The 23,486-nt window shown below is 45.1% G+C and overlaps 1 protein-coding gene and 1 long non-coding RNA gene across 11 annotated transcripts in view; one reads left to right on the top strand and one right to left on the bottom strand.

Annotated features, from left to right (window-relative positions):
- Positions 1-23,486, top strand: part of Pisd (phosphatidylserine decarboxylase) — a 121,629-nt gene that overhangs the window by 22,840 nt on the left and 75,303 nt on the right. Inside the window, exons 1-3 of one of the 9 annotated variants that reach the window (XM_005339869.5) lie at positions 13,984-16,160; positions 20,541-20,805; positions 22,474-22,639. The exons of the other annotated variants lie outside the window; for them this stretch is intronic. Of the exons in view, the coding sequence (XP_005339926.2) occupies positions 20,753-20,805; positions 22,474-22,639 (219 nt within the window). The 5' untranslated portion in view covers positions 13,984-16,160; positions 20,541-20,752. Of the gene's footprint in view, positions 1-13,983; positions 16,161-20,540; positions 20,806-22,473; positions 22,640-23,486 lie in introns of those variants that run through there. 9 annotated transcript variants of the gene reach the window in all.
- On the bottom strand, positions 10,429-16,470 carry LOC144375300 (uncharacterized). 2 transcript variants are annotated; one of them, XR_013434984.1, is made up of 3 exons: positions 16,236-16,464; positions 10,948-13,692; positions 10,429-10,844 (listed from the first exon to the last, which is right to left on the bottom strand). It is a non-coding gene; the product is annotated as an uncharacterized LOC144375300 (long non-coding RNA). The 2 variants fall into 2 exon arrangements; XR_013434983.1 differs by having other exon boundaries at positions 10,429-13,692; positions 16,236-16,470.

Here is a 23,486-nt window from a genome sequence, read left to right on the forward strand (position 1 = left end):
AAGTAACTTTGTGCTTATTATAGCCAATTTAATCATAAACACAAATTTTTTGAGATTTACCTTTCACAAACCTTCTGTGAGATTCTTAGACATTCACAACTTTACATCCTTAGTTTTGTATTCTTTCATCTTGGAATTTAGCCCCAGAATATTACTTTACCCAGATAAAATACTTTCTCATCCAGAAACATTTCTTTTGCCTTCTGATTTTCCATACTAAAATATATTTTTTATACCTATAACTTTCTTTTATCTTTTCAAGTTTTGAATCCTTTCTAAAATTCACATTCTGAAACAGACCTTATGAATGTTATCTGTGCATTTAATTTACACAAGTTATTTTATCCCAGGAAAGGGTTGGACAATCCAGCATATACAAAAAACAAACAAACAAAAAAACCCCTATGCTTTTTTCTCCCAGGTTGCATTCAAGGTGTTGGAGCACAGGAAATTTTTGAGCCTGACCTGTCTCCATTATCATTATCACAATGCCATCAACTTTAAGTGAGTTCCCCACTGTTATTTGTATCCAGAGGCTCCTTTTTGGCCTTTTTTCTTACACTAGGCATATTGACATGCAATGGAGGTGGCTCTTTCCATCCTTTTCTTTAGATTTCCTTGAGATCTTTTTGCAGAAGCTGCCTAGGTTGTCCTATTTTCTGTCTTTTTCTTTCTGTGTGCAATTATTTATTCTGCCAATCTCCCCAGGCATTTAGTTTGATGGGATACTATTATAGCAAGAATTGCTTTGTCCCAGTGGTGAATGTTCCCTGGCCAATTGGGGTCTCCTGTCAGATCTTAAAAAGAGAGACCATTTCTGTCCCCAGGTCATAAATTGATAGTGCTGGAACCTACTGTCACATCCTTTGTGGATAATAGCCTTCACTTCCGAGGAGCAAAAGAGGCTGGAAGGCAGGGCAGAGTCCAGGTTCTCTTTGGCCATTTTTCTGCAGCCCAAGCAGCTTTTGGGTTTTTTTTTTTCTTCCCCCAGTTTAGGGCTAGTGTCCTTGACACAGTGAGATGATTGCAGCTGCCTGGGGCCAGGCTGAGAAACAGTGCTGGGACTGCTAGCACTGGGTTTAAAATAGTTAATCCTTTCTTCTGGTGTCCTGCTGTCCTTGCACATCAGAGGCAGTGCCTTTTTTTTTTTTTTAGAGAATTTTTAACTTTTATTTTTTAGTTTTTGGCAGACACAACATCTTTGTTTGTATGTGGTGCTGAGGATTGAACCCGGGCCACACGCATGCCAGGTGAGCATGCTACCGCTTGAGCCGCATCCCCAGCCCCAGAGGCAGTGCCTTTTGACACCTTCAGCTTTGTTTTTGATAGTTCAGATCCCTTATCATGCAAATGCATAAATGTGGGTACATACAGAATCTATTTCATATGCTTTAACCCTTACAAACCAATTTCAGAGATTGTATAATAATCCAGAGAAACCCTTTTCCTCTTAGAAAGGTTTATTTCTATAGGTGGCCCATGAAGCCAAGATCTGTCTCCTCAAGAGACTAGCAGTAAGTTCAATGCAGCATGGCCCATATCTTAAAGGGCCAGTAACTGACAAAAAAAAAAAAAAAACAGACAAGAGGATCATCTAAACCAGGGCCGACAGATGGGAACCTTTAAAACAGACAAACCTTGCACATACAAATTTCTTCCACTAACTTTACCCTTTTGCAGACCAACTACAACTGCAAGATTATATTATATTGTAGAAATCTGCTTGAAAGCCACATCATTACAGTACAACATTATCTTAGGCAGACTTACAGGTGGCCCTTTCTTCAACTCTTTTACTTCTGACAGACCAACTCCAATTGCAAGATTGTACAAAAAAGAAACAGAGACAACCAGAGACAACTTCCAAACTATGGCCAACAGATGGGAACCTTTAAATTGACCAGCCAAGATCTTTCCTAAGAGACTACCCATAGAATCAGTGTAGTACTGGCCATGTCTTAAAAGGGGCAGTAGCAGATACAAACAAAACAGACAATCAGAGGGGATTCCCAAACCATGACCAACAGACAGGAACCTTTAAAACAGACAGACCAGACAGGGGAAAATCCCAAGTTCCAAACTCTCACTTAACAGTGACTTCTACACCTGTGGCACCATGGATGTCCCCACAAAGGGGAACCAGATGTGTAGAATCAAGGGTCTCTATGTGCACACAGGGAAGCATACTCAGTGGCTAAATTTGTCACGACTTTCCTGAGTTCAGTTTCCTTTTTCTCAAAGTAGAGCAACTGATGGAGCAACTTGTGCAGTTCAGGAAGAGAAGGTGGGAGTTCCCCGAAGCAAAAAGAGCTTTGGCAGCTGCTAGGGAACCTTTACCTTTTTGCAGAACAACTACAAGGTTGGTCCTTCAGTCCCTCCCTTTACTCACAGAAACAGCTCCTCTGGTTCTGTCCAAGGCAGACTCACATCGTTTCCAAATTTCTCCAGTGTCAGCTCTCAACAAACTCACCAGCCATCTTGTATCCTCAGCATGGAAGTGGGGTTCCATGGAGAGCCAGACCTGCCCAAGAAAGCAGGAGCAGGGGCTGCTCTCGGATACAATCTAGGTCACCAGATTTGTTGCTGAAATCTCTGTTTTTGTTCCTGATGCCACTCCAATAACGAGGACATGGTTTTGAGAAAATTGAAAAAGAAGGTTTATTGATTTGCTAGCAATAAACATTGTTAGCAATAAATATTGCTTTTCTAGGGAACTCCTATCTTGAGAGGCTGTGATTCTGCCCATCTGCAGGATCAGGGAGCTTTTTATAGAGGTGATTCAGAGAAAATGAGATTGCGGAGAGAGATCAGGAAGGAGAAGATCAGGAAAAAGAAGATCGGGTAGGAGAATGTCAGGGAGGTGAAGGTTGGGAACAAGAAAAAAAAACTAAGTTTCAAAGTCACAAGGGATAGTCAAAGCATCAAGTGAATCCCTGTTACAAGGAGACTCAGGAACTCCCCTTGAAAATTTATGGATATTACTTTCTCCACATAACTCCCTCCTTTCTGATTCTCTACATTAAATAATCTAGCTCTTTATTGGTGTGAAGTCACCTGGGTTTTATTACTGACATGCAGGAATCATTTCAGCAGGAACTCATGGGAGAACCTATATTATGTATTGGGAATGATTGCTTATAGAATTGTTACCACCCAGTTAAATATAATTTGCCCCCATGTCTTATAGTCATAATACACCATGTTGGCCTCCTGATCTGTGCTTTGAATTCCTGTAGGCCAAGGTTGAATTATGCATGCTTCAGGCTTCCAGAAAGTCCTTTATCAAACCTTGGTTTGGTGATGATAGTGTCTCCTTGTTTATTGGACAAAAGGCAAGAAGATGCTAGGAGGACAGGGAAGACATGCTTTGTGCCCAGAGGGCACATTAACATGAAACCTGGGATTGGAAGCCATGAAATTGATGACTGATAATCCCTGGAGAGTAAAGTTAGAGGTGAAAAACATGGGGACCACTCTCCCTTGCTTCACTTCTGTTGCCCACTGTTAGTCTTTATTACCTCTGTTTTATGAGCATAGGTGTCTCTTTGTCCATTTGTCCCTCTATTTCTTCCTTCTTCTCATTACCTTCTCCTGTCACTTTGCCATTTGTTCTGACTAATGGCATTCTCTCTTGCCCTCCATAGAAACATTTTCCAAAATATTTTGGTGAAGTATACCCATCAGAGTTTTGGGGATACTTCTTTCTCTTTGCCAGTGCCATCTCTTCATTTCAACACCCCATCCTCATCCCCTTGGTAAGATATACTGTCATAGCTCTAGCTGTTATAGCCAAATAATACAGACTAGGTGGCTTAAACAACAGAAATTTATTTTCTTACAGTTTGGAGGCTGGCAGTTCAAGATCAGGATGCTAGCATAGTTGTGCTCCAGTAAGAGCACCTTCCTGGCTTACAGATTGTTGCTTCCTATGTCCTCTCATGGTTGAGGGCAGGGTTTGGGGGAGGGGGCACCCTCAGTCTCTCTGGTGTCTCTCTTCTTTTAAAGGCACTTAATTCCATCTTGAGGACCCTACCCTTACAGTGTCATTAAACTCTTAGAGGCCCCATTTTTAAGTGTACAATTCAGCAACATTAAATACAGTCAGTGTTTTTGTAGCCATTACCACTACTCACTTCTAGGATTTTTTCGTCATCCTAATCAGAAATTCTGTACCCACTAAATAATACTACCCATTCTGCCCTACCCCAGTCCCTGGTAAGTATTGTTCTACTTTGAGTCACTATGAACTTGCCTATTTTAGGTACCTCATATAAGTGAATCATAAAATATTTTTCCCTTTCCTTCTGGCTTCTTTCACTTAGTATAATATTTTCAAGGTTCATCCTTGTTCATCTGTGGATAAGCTTGTATCAGAATTCCATTTCTTTTTCTGGTTGAACAGTATTCTGTTGTATGTATATACCACATTTGATTTATCTGTTCATCTGGATATTAATGAATTGGTAGTAGTTAATGGATTTGGCTTGTTTCTGAGTATGGTGAATGATGCTTCTGTGAAACTGGTATATAAGTATCTGCTTAAGTCCCTGCTTTCAATTCTTTTGAGTTAATACTAAAAGTGGAATTGCTGGATTATATGATAATTCTGTTTAACTTGTCAAGGAACTGCAGAACTTTTCCAAGCATCTGTACCATTTTACATTCCTACCAGCAATGCACAAACTTCCAGTTTTCTGTAATCTAACCAGTTTTTGATAATAATTATCTTTAGAGATATGAAGTGATATCTAATTGTTTTTTATTTTCATTTTCCTCATACTCATTGGCTATTTATTTATAGTAGCTCCCCTCTTTTTTAACTTTCTGAAATTGTACCTACAGTCAACTGTGGTCTACAATTAAACAAACAATTCCAGAAATAAACAATTCATGTTTTTAATAACTTTCACTAGAATATATCAATATAATTGTTCTATTTTGTTATTAGTATTGCTGGTAATCTCTTTTTACTTTTCCTAACTTAAAAGTTAAACTTTTATCATAGGTATGCAGGTATAAGAAAAAACATTGTCAGGGTATGTTGATGCATACCTGTAATCACAGCTACTTGGCAGGCTGAGGCAGGAGGATCACAAGTTTGAGGCCAACTTTGGCAACTTAGAGCCTGTCTCAAATAGAATTAAAAAGGGCTGGAAGGCTGGGATTGTGGCTCAGAGGTAAAGCACTCGCCTAGCATGTGTGAGGCCCTGGGTTCAATCCTTAGCACCACATAAAAATAAATAAATAAAGAAAGAAAGATATTGTGTCCTACTACAACTAAAAATAAATAAAAAGTTTAAAAAGTTGGGGGGGGTGCTGGAGATGTATCTCAGTGGTGAACTACCCCCCAGTGTACTCCCTAGTACTGTAAGAAAGAAAACAGAACAACTTGATATATATAAGGTTTGATACTCCCCTTGGTTTTAGACATTGTTGGGGGAGGGTCTTGGATAAAAGGGCACCTCGTAACTTCTTTAGAGAAATGTCTATTCAAGTCCTTTGCACATTTTAAAATTGGATTTTTAATGTTGAGTTATAGGAATTATTTATATGTTCTGGATGTTCATCCCTTAACAAATACACGGTTTGCAGATATTTCTTCCATTCTATGGGTTGTCTTTCTTGATAATATTCTTGGGTGCATTAAATTTTGTTGAAGTTCAGTTTTTGTGTCTTTTGTTGCCTATGCTTTGGTGTCACCTATGTTTTCTTCTAAGAGTTTTATAGTGTAAGATCTTATGTTTAGGACTTTGATCCATTTTGAGCTAATTTTGAATATGGTGTAAGGGAACGGCCCAACTTCTGCATGTAGATGTCCAATTTTCCTCATCACCATTTGTTTTAAGATTGTCGTTTCTCCATTGACTGGTTTCAGTGCCCTTGTGGAAATCAACCTCTGTGTTAATAAGTTTTTTGTTGCTGTGATCAAAATACCCAAGAGATACAAATTAGAGGAGGAAAAGTTTATTTTGGCATATAGTTCCAGAGGTTTAGTTCATGGTTGGCTGAGGCCATTGCTTTGAGCCCAAGATAAGGTGTCTCATCATGCTGGAAGGGTGTGGTGGAGGAAAGCTGCTCAGGATGTGGCTGTCAAGAAGTCGACAGAGCAAAGTGGGAAGGAGCCATAGGGAAGATGAACCCTTCCAGGGCACATCCCCAGTGACCTACCTCCTCCAGCCATGCCCCATCTGCTTACAGTTATCCAGTCAGTCCATTCAAATTAGGATAGACTGATTAGGTTACAGCTTTCATGATCTAATCATTTCACCTTAGACTATTTCTGCGTGAACATAGGAGCTTTTGAGGAACACCTGATATCCAAACCATAACAACCTCATTCTCTTTTATATATATTTTGGGTGGGTACTGGGTATTGAATTTAGGGCACTCGACCACTGAGCCACATCCCCAGCCATATTTGTATTTTTTTTTAATTTAGAGACAGTCTCACTGAGTTGCTTACCGCCTCTCCATTGGCTGAAGCTGGCTTTGAACTCATGATCCTCCTGCTTCAGCCTCCTGAGCCACTGGGATTACAGGCATGTGCCACCACATCAGGCTCTCTTTTATATTTATTTGTTTTTGTTACCAGGGATTAAACCCAAAGGCACTTAACGCTGAACCACATCCCAGCTCTTTTTAATTTTTAGTTTGAGACAGGGTCTCTCTAAGTTTCAAGGCCCAAGTTGCTGAAGCTGGCTTTGACCTTGTGATTCTCCTGCCTCAGCCTCCATACCACTATACCTGGCTTGTTCTCTTTTAAATGAAAGAGATGTTATAACAGTGTGACAGAATGCTGAGAAAGAAAGGACAGTTTTATGATTCCCACCTCTTCTGTGATTAGTTAATCATGAATTTTATTTTCATGTGTTAATTTCCTTTCTCTTTAATTTTAAATGGATAAAGCTATTTTTAAATCTTGTCTTTTTTTCTGTATACATGTTGCATTGTAGGATTATTTTACCATACTGCGTAACGTGTGTGTGTGTGTGTGTGTGTGTGTGTAATATATATATTGTTTTTAGCCTTACTGGGGATTGAACCCAGGATGCACTACCAGTAAGTCACATTCCCAGCTCTTTATATTTTTGATTTTAGGATAAGATCTCACAAAGTTGCCATGGCTTACCTTGAACTTGCAGGCCTCCTGCCTTAGTCTTCTGGGTTGCTGGGATAATAGGCCTGCATCACTGTAATTGGTCTGTATTTATAATACTTTAAAGTGGTTCTACCATCACAAGTCAGTTCTGTTGTACTGGTGCATTTTTCCACGATGAATAATGTTGCAGAGCACTTCTTTGTACATAAGACCTTTTCTTCATGGTGAGTGCCTAGGTGTAGAATTGTCCCATGACACTTTTTTATAGTTTTCGGCATGCATTTGGCTTCTAAGTAATGATGCTGGTCTGGATGATAACCAGTGCACGCCTATAATCCCAGCAGTTTAGGAAGCGGAGGCAGGAGGATCACGAATTCAAAGCCAGCCTCAGCAACTTAGCCGAGACCCTGCCTCTAAATAAAAGGCCTGAGGATATGGCTCAGTGGTCTGATTCCTGGTACTAAAAATAATAATAATCATAATAATGCCTGTGTAGTTGGTATTGTTTTATACTATGTGAACCATACTGGATATTTGCAAAACACAAGTTGTCATAGATGAGCATGATTTCCTTTCTTGAATTTGCTTGTTCATTTACCACATCTTTGAGTTCCTTCCGTGTATCAGACCCTGTTGAGATGTTGGGGATCCACTCATAAACAGAATCAGGGCTTTCCTTATTAGTGGGTGAGACACAAGAAACAGACACATAGGTACATCAAATGGTTGAAATGCCTTGAGGAAAACTTAAAACAGGTAAAGGGCACAGATTCCCCAGGCTGAGGTACGGAGTGACGCTACTTATTGAAGCTTTCAGGGAAGAAACACCTTGAGTGGAGAGCCAACAGTTTGCATTGATGGATTGGATGGAGAGAGAAGGAGAGAAATGGAAAATGATTCAAGCTTGAGTAGGTGGAAGAGTGGAGTAGCTAATTATTGAAAGCTGTGTAGGAAATGGAGAGCATTAAGGGTCTAGTTCCTTCATACAGTTCCTGTTTTGCTTGTCTTTAAATATGAATTCCACTTAAACATTTTTACATGTTTATTCTGTTTATAGTGGCTCATTTACGAAGTGTCATTTGTAAATTTTTGCCCATATATCTGATTTATATTATAGTCTTTTTTCCCCGTAGATATCTTTGAATATTATAGTCATTTTGAGCTTTATTTTAGTTAATGCTTTAGATCCATAATTTTTAGCTTTTGGAGTTTTGAGCATCTCCTTAAGAGTTGGACAAAAATTGTGGACTCTCTTCCTTCCAAAAAAAAAAGTGCCCAAAGAAAATTTGGCTTATAATTTTAGGGGCCTCAGATCCCTCAAACTCATGTATATCCCAGTTAAGAATCATTAGTTTAGATGAAACTTAAATAAATGCTTTTTAAACCAAGGTTTTTGTTTTTGTTTTTTACAAATTCATGTGACTAGATGAAATCATGCTTAGAAGTTGCTCCTTGATCTTCTCAGTGTGTTAGTCAGCTTTCCATCACTGTGGCAAATGCCTGAGAAAATTTATAAGAGAAAAGGTTTATTTTGGCTCATAGTTTTAAAAGTTCCGTTTTATGGTCAGTTGAATCCATTGCTTTGTGGCCTCTGATGTGGTGCCAGGTGGCAATAGCTGAGAGCACTTGGCAGAGCACTTGGCTCACCTCATGGTCATGGAGTAAAAGGAAGAAAAAAGGGCCTGGGTTCCCGATATATCCCTTAAGGGGCATGTCCCTAAGGACCTAAAGACCTCCCACTAGTCCCCACATCTTGAAGGCTTCTTCATTTCCCCGTAGCATTATATTTGGGACTAAACCTAATTTACCACATGGACCTTAGGGGGTCAGTTATTTACATTATAGCAGTCAGCGTGTTCCTTTTAGTTCCTTCTAGTTCAGTCTTTGACTTAGCCTGGTAGCATCCATCAGTGGGCAGAGGTGATTTTCTGAAGGGCATTGAGGAACCTCTTGAGAGAGGACTTCAAGGACTACTGAGAAGTTGTATAGAGGAGATTCTTCCAGGAGTTTCTTTGCGGGAATTCATGATGCCCTGAAACTATCCTGGATTCATTACTGAAGTAAACAAGTTCCTTTGGGTTACACAGGATTGACTGCCTTTTGGCCCTTGGCTCAGGTAGGAGGGCCATTGGCACAGGTGTGCTTGCAGCAGGCTGTGTTCTACATTTATGTGGTAGTTGTGATTTCAGATATACTATACCTTTGTCCCCTGAAGTCATGAAAATATCTAGCAACTAAATGGAATATTACCTGTTACCTCTTTTTCTCAAGTTGACAAATTTGTTTTACTTTTTTTTTTTTTTTTTTAAGATTATAGCCCAATTTGTTTTTTTGTTTTGTTTTGTTTTTGGTACTGGGAATAATACCCAGAAGGGCTGAACCACTGAGCCATAGCCCCAGCTCTTTTTTAATTTTTTTATTTTGAGACATTGTTTTTTTTAAGCATACTTTTTTTTAACCTTTTATTTATTTATTTATTTTTATGTAGTGCTGAGGATCGAACCCAGTGCCTCATGTTCTGGGCAAGCACCCTGCTATTGATTCACACACAACCCCAGCCCTGAGACCTCTTCTTAATAAGTTGTTTGGGCTAGCTTTGAACTTGTGATCTTCCTGCCTCACGCGAGAGCCACTGGGATTCCAGTTGTGCACCACCACACCTAGCTATGCCCCTGCTTTTGGTTACAAAATATATAACTGAAATATCCAATTTACCTATGGGTTTGGTTCTATTTTACATTCTGGTAGTTGGGACCTGAACTGGATTCTGAGAAAGGATAGGGCAGATACCTGTGGTGGGGAGTGAGGGAGCATGCAGGGCTTCCCTGCATCTCTTGGGGCAGCTTTATCATTTCCTAGCCATGGTCTTCATAGCTAACTAGTGGGCATTTTTCTACTTTCCCTGTCTGCCTCCACCCTTTGCCTCCAGTGCCTCATGGCATTTGTTGGACACTTCCCCTACTTCATGCAATTATATGGGGCCAAGATGAGTTTTCCATGGGGCAGAGACTTGGCAGTAGGAGTGGCCATCCAGACTTTCCAGCAGGTGAGGGATTCTTTGAACCCACCCTACATTCTTTGGGCCTGAGCTGTGCCTAGTCAGAGGCAGCCCTGAGTTACTTTGTGTTGCCTCTGCCCTGTGAACCTCAGCGTCAGGCAAGGATGCCCCTCGCCCCCAAATTATTATTTACTATTAAGAATTGAACCCGGGGTACTTTACCATTAAGCTACATCCCAGCCCCTCATTTTTCCCCCCTACATTTTAAATTGGTACATTATAGTTGCACATAATGGAATTTGTTGTTACATATTCAAACACATATACAATATAATGAAATAATTTCATCAATTTTATTCCCCAATATTTCCCCTTTATATCCCCTCCTCCTTAAGGGAGGACTCTTAATTCTTGGGTGCTGGCAGGCTGGAGGCAAGGGACTGCATTTCTGAAATACATCTCTGCCTGGGTAGTCACAGAGCAGACTCTCCTATATTACCAGTTTGGAAGACAGAGGAGCCTGGCTGCAGGCACAGACCTTGCCCAGCTTGCATCTCCTTCTGTAAAGGCAGGGTGGCCTCTTGGTCTGAATGGGGCTGAAAGCCTTGTTTCTAGAAGATTGTGAATTCTTCCTTCCTTGCCATTCAGTCTATGTGTTATTTTCACAAATACTCCGAGACAGAAATTTGAGCCAGATCTTGTAACTTGTAGGGAATGAAGACTTCACTGGATTAGAGATGGCAAGTGCTGGATAAGGGGAAAGGGACACTTTATCCCTCAAAAATCTTGATTGAAAACTTTACTTTAGACTGAATAATAATCAAAATGGAAAAGAGAATTGTGCTTTTACCATAAAGATGATTTGTGTGTGTGTTTCTTCTTTGCTCTATAAAATGGGGGGTAGGGGAATTCTCAGGTTCTTCTGTCACCAGTTGTGGCCATCACAGGAATAAAGTAGCAAATGCTGTGAGCCTGAATTTAAGCACTTGAATGAGGCGCTCAAGCTGTCACTCCCATGGGTTCTGCAGATAAAGTACAAAGGAGGGGCCCATTTAGAATGTCCTGAGACCAGGATTATATTAAGACATGACTGTTAGCAGTTTAGGGCTTGGTGTTTGCATCTGTAGTCCTAGGCTGAAGCAGGTGGATCATTTGGGCTCTGGAGTTCAGGCCAATCTGACGTAACATAGGGAGACCCCATTCCAAAAACAAAAAATGAAAGTTTAGAGTCCATGAGAAATGTTCAGTGGCAATTATGTGCTGCCTTAAAAAGGGTAAACAGGGGCTGGAGATGTGGCTCAGCGGTAGCACGCTCGCCTGGCATGTGTGCGGCCCGGGTTCGATCCTCAGCACCACATACAAACAGAGATGTTGTGTCCACCGATAACTAAAAAATAAAATATTAAAAAAAAAGGGTAAACAGAAAAACTTCCTAAGTGTTTTTTTAATTAGAAGGGTATAAGGTTTGGAGTTCTTATGTAACATTATGTGTCAGGTGTGTTGGTTGGGTGCACAGCAGTGCAATGTGGTGAGTCCTGGGATTTCCTGTTAACCTCTAGGTGACCTGAGTTCTACACAGGATAAAATCTGGTGACAAACTCCCTTTGATCCCATTTCAGAGTTGGGAGACATCCTTCTTCAGTGACTACTTCATCAAAGAACAGAAGCACCTGTGGTGGGAAAGCTGGGCTGATGGGAATGGGGTGAGGGGACTTTGGAGAAGAAAAGAGTGGGAATGCTCTCTGCCACCAGATACAAGTCACATCCCAGTTCCATGGGTCTTTACATCTCCAAGCCTTGCTGGCCCTGGAGATGACTTAAGATGTGAGGTACTTCATTTGCAAAGCCATCCCCAATTGGCAACTGACCTTTCCTTTCAGCCATGAAGGGTTGGACATTCAGGGCTTAATGAATCTGGGTTGAGTGGCTAGTAAATGAACACTTTATAGTTTAGTCCTAAGTTCTTGTACTTATGGCAACCACAGTGGTACTGTGGGGTACACTGAGAACAGGTCCCAAGTGTCCTGCCTCCCCTCAGATCAGGAGAATTCCCATGTATACATTGTGGTCTTGGGTTTTCTGATGTAATTTAGACTTTTTTTCTGTGGTTTAAACAAAGTCTTTCATCTTTTAAAATTATAAACACTTTTAAATGGAGTAGAAAAGTTGAGAGAATATGTTACCTGCATATGTAACCACTTCGATTGAACAGTTGTTAATGTTTTATTAGTTTATTTCCATGTGTGTATATTTGATTTTTCTCTGAAGTTTCTGAAAGTACATAACAGACTTTATGAAAAAGTAAAATACATTGTAGACATGAACCTCACTGCTAAATACTTTTAACATGCATCTGAGTGTGCAAACGAGGCAAAAATTTTAGTTGTTCATTTTTTTGGCATGGTTGTAGGGTTTTATGGGGAAGTCCAAGGCACTGGGAAAGCAGCTATGTAGAAGACAAGCCTCAGTCAGCAAATAACTTGGCTGACTGACGACACTTACTCATGCATTAGACCTACTTCCTTATTTCTAGCCTCAGTTTAGAATAATAAAAAAAGGTATGCCTGGGTGCCTATAATCCTAGCTACTCATGAGGCTGAGGCAGAAATATGGCAAGTTTGAAGTCAGCTTTGGCAATTTAGTGAGACCTTGTCTCAAAATAAAAAGAGGGGCTAGGGATAAAATTTCAGTGATAGAATAATTGCTGCACATGACCCTGGATTTAATCCCCAGTACCTCAAAAAAAAAAAAAAAAAAAGAAAGTATGCTGCAGTATTTTAGTTTAGTTAATGAAAAGGAGTAAAGACAGATCAGCCATCCATCTTAAGTAGTAAGATAAGATGCTGGGAAGTGCCTTGAAGGTCTCAAGGACCTTCAAGTTGTGGGAAAGTAAACTTGCCAGGGAATTTTTGTGTTTTCCCCCCCCAGAAATTAATTTGTTAACTATTTTTGAAATCCAGTTCTCCTTCCAGTCCCCCACCTGGATCCCCGTTGGCTTGAGCACAGAATACTCCTCTGTTCCATGGTGTATGTGACCATGAACAATATTGGACACATTCTGCACATGTTAAATTTTATATAAATATTATAGCTTTATTATTCTCATCTGCTTTTTAAAGAAGCTACTATTAACTCCTGCATACAGTTGTTAAATGAGAATATGTTTGTAAATACCTGGTCCTGCATAGCCAGAGAGTAGAGATTTTATAGGTCCATTTTACTTCATACCTGATAAGTGTTGAGAAAACATAGACATTTAAATGGGCAGATAGTCAACCCTCAGTCAAGTGGTGCTATGGAAAGCTTTCTACTAGGCTTGCTCAGCCTAAAATCACTTTTTCTTTATCCACCCGAAGGCCCCCTGAGGGGCCCTCAAGGAGCTGCTGGAGGGGTTTTGTATAGGCTAGGAGACATCCTAGATGTTATACTGTCTATTGGGGCTGCCAGGAAACTGGAAGAGAATTGTGAAGGACCGGGGTAATATTTATTCTTGTCTGGGCTCCTACCTGGAATCTGGGAGACTGATGACCTACCTTCCTGTGGCTCCTTGTTCTAGCTTCAGATACCATCACTAGTGTTCCTGGGAAGGCCTCTCCTGGTACCCAAGGAATGAGAATTAGCTGAGAGCACCTGCCAGTCCCTCAGCCACCTTTAGCCCCTGGCACAGGGTAATGAGTACAAAAATTAATCTAGCAGGGGACGAGCAGAGAGTATCACCCCCTACCCCTCAACTCACCTTTCTTTTTTTTTAAAATATTTATTTTTTAGGTGTAGTTGGACACAGTGCCTTTATTTTATTTACTTTTTTTTTATGTGGTGCTGAGGATCAAACCCAGGGCCTCGCACATGCTAGGTGAGTGCTCTTACCACTGAGCTACAACCCCAGCCCCTCAACCCTGCCTTTCATTTGCATGTGCTGGCAACCAAATGGCCCTGGAGTTTGCAAAGCCTTCCAGTGGCGCTAGATGGCAGTCATGCTTAGAAGAGTCCAAGAGGGTGGAAAGAGTGGAAATTAGGGACTCAGTGATCTCAAGGACCTTCAAGGTGTGGGAAAGTAAACTTGCCAGGGAATTTTTGTGGTTTTTTTGCCCCCAGAAATTCAATTGTTATCTATTGTTTGAAATCCATACGTCATTTCCCTACTGAAAAGGTAGGTGGTGGGGGTCTAGTTGGAAGATGGGGAGGGCTGATCTCTGAGCAGCTTGGTAGGCTGGCTTATTGGTTTTCTAAATATCTTAGAGGCATAGACTGGTTGAAAAGGTACACTGATGGATACAGTACATCCCATTTGGCTTTTCTACAGGGGAGAGACTGCTCAGCACAAAGAGTGTCAGTCATGCTCAGAGGTTTCAATCCACAGACCTTTTCCTTGTCTGACTTGGGCTTGGTTCCATTTTGTACACAGGGAACCTGAGCTTTCTGGCCTGCAAGTACTAGAGGATTTGGGGAGTCAGAATGGTCTTGTAGGATCTTTCCAGTCCTGGAATTTGGTTGTGCTTGGATCCTGTCAGTATCTTTCTGTACCTAATTCCTTTTTATCCCATCTCATATGATATTTGCCTGGAGCTCAGAGGTGAGAAGGGCCCTGGGTCTCAGAGAATGTTGGTATTATATAATGGTATCTGCTGTGGGCACAGGCCAGGGAAACAGGAGAGACAGCCTGTGTGTAAGGTATTTACCAACTCTATACCAAAACCTCAAGCTCCTTAGGGCTAGAACTGTGTTATGCTCACCCTGCCTCCCAATTCCTATTGGTGCTTTGTAGATGCAGAATGTTAAGGAGGGCCTTCTGAGTGTGACCCCCTGCATGTCTTTCCCACTTCTGCTGTAGCCCAGGTCTGTAGCTTATGCAGGACTTGGTCAGGTTGAATCTAGGTGAGGAGGACAGATAGGTGGAGCTATGTCTGTACACTGTCATTGTGTCCTGTTCCAGGCACCCTTGTCCCATCCATCCCGTCTCTCCACAAACCCTGTAGGTGTTCTCATCTTTTTGTGCACCTTAGTTGTTTTAGAAATGAAATTCTCAGTGGTCAAAAGGGGCTGGCGTTGTAGCCCACAGTGAAAATACCAAGTCCCGTCAGGCCATCTAGCCATTATTGAGATAGCTGCACAGACACAAATGAGACTAGTGTGGTTGAATGGTGTCCCCACAGACTTTCCCATCCCCTAAAAAATTTTAAGCTGGTTCATTCCATCTTGTGTCAGCTAAGTTCATGCTGGGTGTCCTGTGGATATGGGGGTAGTTGGCCTGCTGACACTGTGCTCTGCACACTAGGGTCCTCAGATCCATTGGGTTAGATGAACAACATCCCACCAGGGAAAAGCCCTGTGGGTCTTCTGAGCTGCCAGTGGGTGGACCTTTCTCAGACATCTCCATCCCTTTTTGGATCTGGGTGTTTTGTCCAGCAAGGGTGTGCAGGCCTGAAGGACTAGGGGAGAAGTAGGGACAGCTGTGGATCTTCAGGATCAGATGTGGGGAGAAATGGACTTTTACATTTTCTGCGGAACTTCCAGGGTTAGAAAGGGTGGCTGGAAGTGGCTTTCTGGTCAGTCAAGTGAAAAAGCTGTTCCTCCATGAGGTCAGTATGTAGGATCTCTGCCTAGCGAGGTTGTGAGATAAGTGATAAGGGAAGCAGCAAGTTAGGAGGCCAACCATAGGCTTAGGACAGAGTCTTCTGGGGCTAGGAGTTATCCTCTGGGGCCACCATCCCAGTCCCACCCTCTTAGGCCAACGTGAGAGGGAGCGATGACTGACTAGACAATGACTGACCAGACTCAGCAGGGCTGTGCCTCCTGCCCGCCTCTTCCCCTTCTCCCCAGGTTGCAGCTCCTCCTCTTAAAGGGGCCCATAGAACTCCCTAGGCCCTGGCTGAAACTTGGAGGGAGTGACGCTTTAACAGTGTCTGGTGTCACTTCTCTTGTGCCCGCCCCCTGGCAGCCCAAGTGGCTGGAACTTGAGCCCCGCCCGCCGTGAGGCTTCTGAGTGGAGCTGGAGCCAGTCAGAGGCCAGAGCCTGGATGCCGGAGCATTGCCCACCTGCCGGTGAGCCCACAGGAGCTACAGGTGACTGCAGGTGACCAGCCCTGGAAGCCATAAGTAACTGGCAGCAGTGAGCAGTTTCTCAGGGAATTTTCCTACCTTGTCCTGACTAACTCTGATGACTGCTTCCTACCCGGTGGGAGTGCCCTTCTAGCACTTTCGGGGCTGCCAGTTGGCTCTAGTTGCTGTGAAAGATGGGGCTCCGTAGGCCTGAGGACCCCGTCCAGATAGTCTTGATCAAGTTGTGGCCTTTCCTGTCTCCCAGGCAGGTCACGGGGCCCAGGCTGCATGAGCTCACTTCCTCCACATCCTGTGTTATCTCCTGCCTGTAGCTGCAGGGTGGGTAGTAAGGGAAATGCTGGGAACTGTTTTCCAGTGCCTGGCGCCCTAGCATATTTCCTCAGTTCTGCCTCCTAGGGCTGGGGCACTGGGTACCTGAGGAAGAGGGAAGCTGCCCTGTTCCTCAGAAAGGCCCATAGGTGTTGAGACTTGTCACTGTGTCACCATCCAAGGGCTAGAGAGAGGGTGGTGTTTTGCCTTTTTTCAGAGCCTTTTTCCTTACAGGTTCCATAGGCGTTTCTTTTCTTTGGGAAATTAAAGAAGATCCCACTTCTACTCCTTCCCCTTCCTTGATCCCCCTGGGCCACTGACTCTTATAACAGGTGCCTCTGGGCCCCTCTGTTTGCCCTCTCTTCTCTTGCTCTTGGCTTTCCAAAATGTCTCACCCTTTTGTCCAGAGAGAATACATTTTCCCATCCCCTATGCTTGTGAAGTTCTGTCCACATCTAGCCCTTAAATGTGAGGGAGGAGGGCGTGGCCACCTCACTGGACACAACTGCCAGATGAACTGGGGAAGAAGTGGTACCAGGCCTCCAGAGTAAGGGAATGTACAGAAAGTAGATGGGTAGATATATGGTAGATAGGTCATTTGGAGCACTGGAGGTTTGTCCTGAGGCTTTAGGAAGGAATGACCCTAGCCCCAGGGAGATTTCCACCAGGGAGCAGGAGCCAATTCTCAGGATGTCTCTGGCCAGAAGGCTGAAGCTGCAAAGCCCCATGTGGTCAGGGAGAGCTTTGGGAAGGTGGTTGACTGGCATTCCCATTCCCCTCACTGCCTGCCCTTCCAACCCAGGCTTCAAATTGGAATCCACCAAGGTCTGAGCTAACCAGGTCAGGAACAGCTGTGCACACCTAAATCACCCAGGTTCACACATGTGCACATTTCCACATAATGCCAATACTCTCCCATCCATGCCCACAGTAACTGATAACTGGCCTAGGCCATTCAGCCAGCTTCGGTTAGAATGTTCCATTCCACTGGGGAGTGGGGAGGCAGTGAGGTGATAGAGATATGGCAGTGCTGCTCAGGTATATGCCCTCAGGATAGTATGTCCTCCACCTACTCCCACATGGTTGTATTAATCATGCTTCCTTTCCCATTTGGGCTTCTCTTTCTGAACTGCTCTAAGCCCCTGCTTGCCCTTTATCAACGTTTGACCTCCTAGAGTGCAGATTTGCCTTTCTGGAGCTACAGTCGAACTATCAAGAAGCCTGGGAACAAGGGTAGGAGTGAGGGCTTCTGAGCAGTTGTTCTAGTCCATGGTTGCAGCTGTGCTGTGAGTCTCAAGGGAAGTAGGTGAAAGATACTTTCCTTCCCATTTCTGAGATGAAGAAACTGAGACCCAGAGAGCACTTGTGACTTGTCCTGCTTTTTGCAGCTCTTGGGGTGAATTTGGGGGCAGGGGGCAGGCAGGATTACACTGACCAGATTGCGGCCTACCACAAAGCCCTCTGAGTTCTCACATTCTAGGTGACTGGCCTTTAGGCCATGTAATACCTTTAAAGTTCCACTCATCACAGTCAGAAACTCACCTCCACAGAAAAGTGCTTGACTCTCAAAAGGGAGGGAAGGTGTCAGCACTTCCCTATCTCAGGGCTCCCTCCTTGCGCAGTTCCTCATCTAGGGTCTGAGCACTCAGGGGCCAGGGAGGGTGAAATCTCTGGCTTGGGGCCCAAAGGTTGTTCCAGGTAGAGGGCAAGTGGGACTCTTAAATGGGGAGCTGGAAACACTGCTGGCCAAAAAGTAGCTCTGCTTTGGAAAGTGGGAAGGCAGTAATAATTTGGACAGACAGTGCCTGTTTGTTGGGGGACAAATAAGTTTATTTTCCTCCCTTTGGGGGGAACTTTCAGATGAAGGAACTCTGATACCCTGGTCTGAGTGTACCATTTTAGAAGAAGTAGAATAGTGATAAAGATAAGGACCTTCTGCCTGTCCCTTCCCTGGTGGTGGGCCAGTGCAGATTTGGTGTCTGGATTCTAAGGCAGCTTTTAGAGTCCCTACAGGGAAGAATGTCTCTCCTCATGCTGTTCTCCTTGAGCTTCCTCCTCTGTAGCAAGAGGAACCTGGGCCTGCCCCACTTCAGTGTTCCATCCAGCCTGACCAGACTCCTGGCTTTGTAGGTCTCCAGTCTAAAGCATCCTGGAAGGGAGGCCTGACTGGTCCTCCAGAGCTGTAGAGAATGAAATGGAAGGTTCCCACAGGAGTCAGAACCTGTGGACTTTGACCAGGTTTAATTTTCATGCTTGTGCCTTTCTGACACATTCTGTGCTGTCATGGTTAGGATACCATATGATAGGTCAGTGAGGGAAAACTTGGCAGGAGGCTGAGACTTCTGGGTCTTTTCCTTTTCTCCCATCCCACAAGATTACACTTGCCTCCCCATGAATCCTGGATGTGCTCAGCTCCTCTGCTCCTAGTCTGTACTTTATAGAGCAGGGAAAGAGCCATCTCTGTAGATCTAGGCACCAGTATCATGCCAACTGCCCATCCTCTCCTTGGGCCTGTTTCCCTGTCCAGTTTGAAACCTGTGGACCAGGGAGGATACTTGTGTGCCCAGTTCCATGGCAGAATAGTTGAAGTGACTTTACCATTGTGGATGGGAATGTTACTGGGAGGCTCACATGAGACAGAAATTACTGGGAGGCTCACATGAGACAGAAACAGGATGTCCATGGAACCCTGGGCCTGGTGCTTAGGACAGGATGGGGCTCCCAGGTTTGTGTTGATCTGGTGCTAGCATCTCTCCAAGGAGGAGGCTCAGGTACACTGTTTGCTGGGTGAGGCCTGGCCCAGCCTACAGTAAGCTGTCCTTCCCACTCAAGAGTGGGTCTGGGAGAGAAAGGCACCTTTGGAGAGGGGGTGAGATTGGACCAGGCCTCGCCATTTGTTTTATCAGGAGGAGAAACCCATTCTATGTCCAGACCTTAGTTGCCTTGTTGTCCCACCTCCCAGAAGACACTAGCATACCAGAGGATTCTGTGGCTTTTGTGGGCAGGTGTCAGGGATGGAATTTTTATGTGTCTGGCTGAGGTGGATTTGTTAGGGCAGCACATGTTTATCCTTGTGTGGATAGGGTGACATCTGAGTTGGGGCCTTTCCTCTTTAAGTGTTACAGTGTGTTGGCCATGCCAGCTGGCCCTTGCTTGGGTCTGTTCTCTACTTTAGGCAGGAGCTCTTGAGGCCTGCATTCTTCCATTCAAAGATGGTGACAGGAGCCTGTTTCCTTCCAGGGCTGTGGTTGAGACTGGAGCTGAAAAGATGTGGGTTCCCAGTCAGCCCATGTCAGCCCATGTCAGCCCACCTCGGACTACCTCCCTGGGACTTTGAGCACCTTGATTGCCCTGAGCTGAGATGGCAACAGCTGTGGAATGTTTGCTCTTCTAGTCCTGTTATCTGTGTAGTGGGAAGGGTTTTCTCAGGTGAGGTGTGTCCTGCAGATAGTCAGGGAGGGGCCTGGCCAAAGTGCTTTTCTGAAGCAAAGATGGAAAAAGCAGAGTGGTATGGGCTTCAGTCCTGGCCACTTTCCAGCCCCAGGTTGGTTTTCCCTGAAGCCCACCCAGGTACACAGTTTTTGAGGAGGCTTGGATAGGGTCACAGCCAGGTATGGGGGCTCTGAGACTAAGAGGGGTGAGGAGATAGCCAGAGCAGACTCAATGCTTAGGTTGTTACCATGGTGCTCTGTCTGCTTGCCTGATCCTCTTGCTCCTCAGATGCTACTTTGTAACCTGAATCAAAAATGGGTCAGGTCCTGGTGAGGGAGGAGACTCTGCCTTGAGCTCGGGGCTCAGATTCCCACCTGTACTCTTGGGGCCTAGAAGCCCTGGCAGCCTCCGGTCCCCTGTCTGCCATGGTTCGCTGGAGCATGAAGCCCTAGGGCCTTGCATACATGCTGCCCTCCTGGCAGAGCTAAGGGAGTGGGTGAGCTGGGCAGACTGGCTTAGCCCAAGGCAGGAGGGACCAGACAGGTGGCCATACCCTGTGGGACTGAGTGGGCTGAGTGCAGGGGCTTCTGCTCTGGGCAGAAGCCTGAGCAGGTGTGACAAGTGCTTGTCTGTTTGCAATAGCTCTGACCCTCTAACCTGTGCTCTGTGAGCCACCAAGACTGAACCAAGTGGGGAAGCTACACCACCAGCCACCAGTGCCCCTGGAGCAGTGACAGCACAGGAGATTCTCTGGCGTGGGGGGAAGGGGAGGAAGGAGGAAAAACAAAGGCGAGTGAACGAACGAACGAGCGAGCGCAGAGAGCCTTGCACCGCCCTCCCTGTGCCTGCCCACGATGTGTCAGTCAGAGGCGCGGCGAGGACCAGAGCTCCGAGCAGCAGCGAAATGGTGAGATGCTGTCCAACGCGTCCTAACCCCACTGTTCCCCGCCACAACCTCCGGAAGGTCAGAGTTCATGTCCAACGGCCCCGAAGCGGAGGTGGCAGCAGGGGGCCCCGCAGAAGGGGGGCCTGAGCACACTGAGTAAGAGAGCTCGCTTCAGGTACCTGCGGTTAGGGTTGCAAGGAGAGCTCAGAGGTGGGTGGGGTGGGGGTGGGGATCAGTCACCTGGCTTTGGAACTAGTGTCTTGGTCTTTATTCAGAGATGCCTGAGAGAAGGGGCTTTCCTGTAGCTCTTCCAGGATTGGTCTCTGCTCTTCTGCAGTGAGCAGGGCGGGGGAACCCTGTGGGAGAGCAGTGATTTGTTTGTCTTTGCTTGGCCCCTTCTACCTCCCTAGACTTTTAAAAAGCATAATGGAAAAAACTGTCCACAGTGGAATGGGAGAGAGAAAGAAAGCAGGGCATCAGGTGAGCTGTGGGGATACAGTTGCCTGCAGAGACTGGAGCCCTGCCTTCTATCATCTCTGATTGAACTAAGGGGCCTTCCCCTTGGCTTAGATCTCCATTTGTCCTGCTCTTACTCTCAGCTGAGACACCTCTTTGTTCTTAGTTTGCTTAGCACCTGGGTGACAGAGAATGCAGCTTCTCTTGGAGAGTACACAGTCAGAGATGGCAACCTTAGATTGTCTATTGAATGCAGTCCTTTTGCAGATGAGGAAACCAAGGCCTGGGATTATTTTGAGTGGGTAGCAGTGTGGTCTCCTGACAGTTACACTGCAGCCTCAGAAGTATTTTCCGGGGCCTAGGTATGTGACAAAGGGACTTTGTTGCAACTAAGGAGATCAGGGTTCTGGTGGAAGAGCCCATTCCAGCCACTGCAACTCCTGCAAAGCTGAGCCTGTGCCAAATTTGTGCTGGTGGTACACTGGGGAGTGTGTATGTACCAGCTCAGATTTGCTGAAAGGAGGAACCTGTATCTTGTGTGTGGCTCTAGTAGGAAGGTGGCTTGAGAGCTTGGGGTGAAGTTCTCCCTATAAAGCCGTATATGGGTTTTGGAGAACCTAACCTGCTGGAGAAAGACTATGCAGGCTGATGGAGCTACAACTTTAGATCTTGGCTGGCCCAGTCCTTTCAATTTACCAGATAAGGAAACAAGAGGCCTGGAGCTATGAAGAGATTTTTCCCAGGTCTTGTAATGGGCAAAAGACTCATGAACGGTCACCTAGCTGACCATAGTGCCTTAGCACTATGCACTGCTATGCTGATTAACTCTGTCCTTCTGGTCCTTGTGTGGGCAGAGCTGTGCCTGAGTCCCATGCATATTGGCCATGGGAAGCTGGCAAATATGAGGCAGGCCTTGTACCTCCCTTCCCCATTTTTGCCCCAAAGGTTCTTTTTGGAGCCAATTTCAGATACTCAATCTTCTCAGATACCCAGGAATTGGGTCTAACCCTCCTCCATCCGATAGCTTCCCAATCCTAGTCCTCAGCTAGCTGTCAGGTGGGAAAGACTGGGAAATATGTCTGTTATACAGTGGTATCCAGGTCCCCAAGGGGATACTGCAGTGCTTATTGGACTCTGGTGCTCCATGGAGAGGCAGTGATCGAGGGGGGGGGGTCGTTCCTGGGTCCCTCTGAGACCCCAGCTTCTGACTCTGCATGGACATGTGCCCTGCAGGTTGCACTTCCCCCAGCTGGCCCTGCGAAGGAGGCTAGGCCAGCTGAGCTGCATGTCCAGACCTGCCCTGAAACTGCGCTCCTGGCCCTTGACTGTTCTCTACTACCTCCTGCCCTTTGGTGCTCTCAGGCCGCTCAGCCGGGTGGGATGGAGGCCTGTGAGCAGGGTAAGTGTGCACAGGCCTCTGTGGCCCAACTCCTACCCCTGGGCAGGCCTGAGGTTGGGGTACAGGGGAAAACAAGGGGACCAGTTGTCAGAAGTAGAGGCATGGCTGCACCCTTTGGGGGTATGGTATGGGAAATTTCGTAGGGAAGACAAAGGCAACTTTTGAGAAGGCCAGGTTAACCAGTGGCCATGTGTACTGTAGTAAGGTGACTGAACACTCACTGTCCACTGCCTGCTATCCTTGCTTGCCTCACTGGTGCTATTGGGGAGCTCTGGTTTTGGAAGGAACTTAGACTGGGCAGTCAGAAATTAGTGTCTCTGACTTTCAAGCTTATAAGCAATTTTTAGGAAGAATCCAGATAAATTTCTGGATATCAGAGGGTAGTTCAGGAAGGCTGGAGCCTGTTTGGGCCCATTAGTGGGAGGACACACTTGAAGGCTGTGCAAGTGCCTGCCCTGCACAGGACTCTTTAATGGGTACCTAGAGGGCTCTCTTGCTTCCTGGCAGACCAGTCCCAAGGAGGAGTCCCTGTTCCTGGGCCATTGATAACTTGGGGGTGGGCATCATGAGAATTTGAGGGTGCTGCAGTACACTGGACATTAGACCAGGCTCCAACCTGTTCCTGAGAATAGCCTGGCATTACAGCAACCCAGGGCCAGGCATTACAACCTAGCCACTCCAGGTGGCTAGGCATCACTTGGAAGGGGAAAGAATAATGCTCAGGCAGCTAGTAATTCACTACTTCATAAAGGTATTAAAAGTTGGTAAAACTGATTTTTACACCTTAGGAAGTTGCTGCCTGGTTGCATCCAGATATGCAGTAGCAGCAGTCAGAAGCAGTTTCCCC

This window comes from Ictidomys tridecemlineatus, chromosome 2 (genome assembly GCF_052094955.1).
Source record: "Ictidomys tridecemlineatus isolate mIctTri1 chromosome 2, mIctTri1.hap1, whole genome shotgun sequence".
Classification (NCBI taxonomy): domain Eukaryota; kingdom Metazoa; phylum Chordata; class Mammalia; order Rodentia; family Sciuridae; genus Ictidomys; species Ictidomys tridecemlineatus.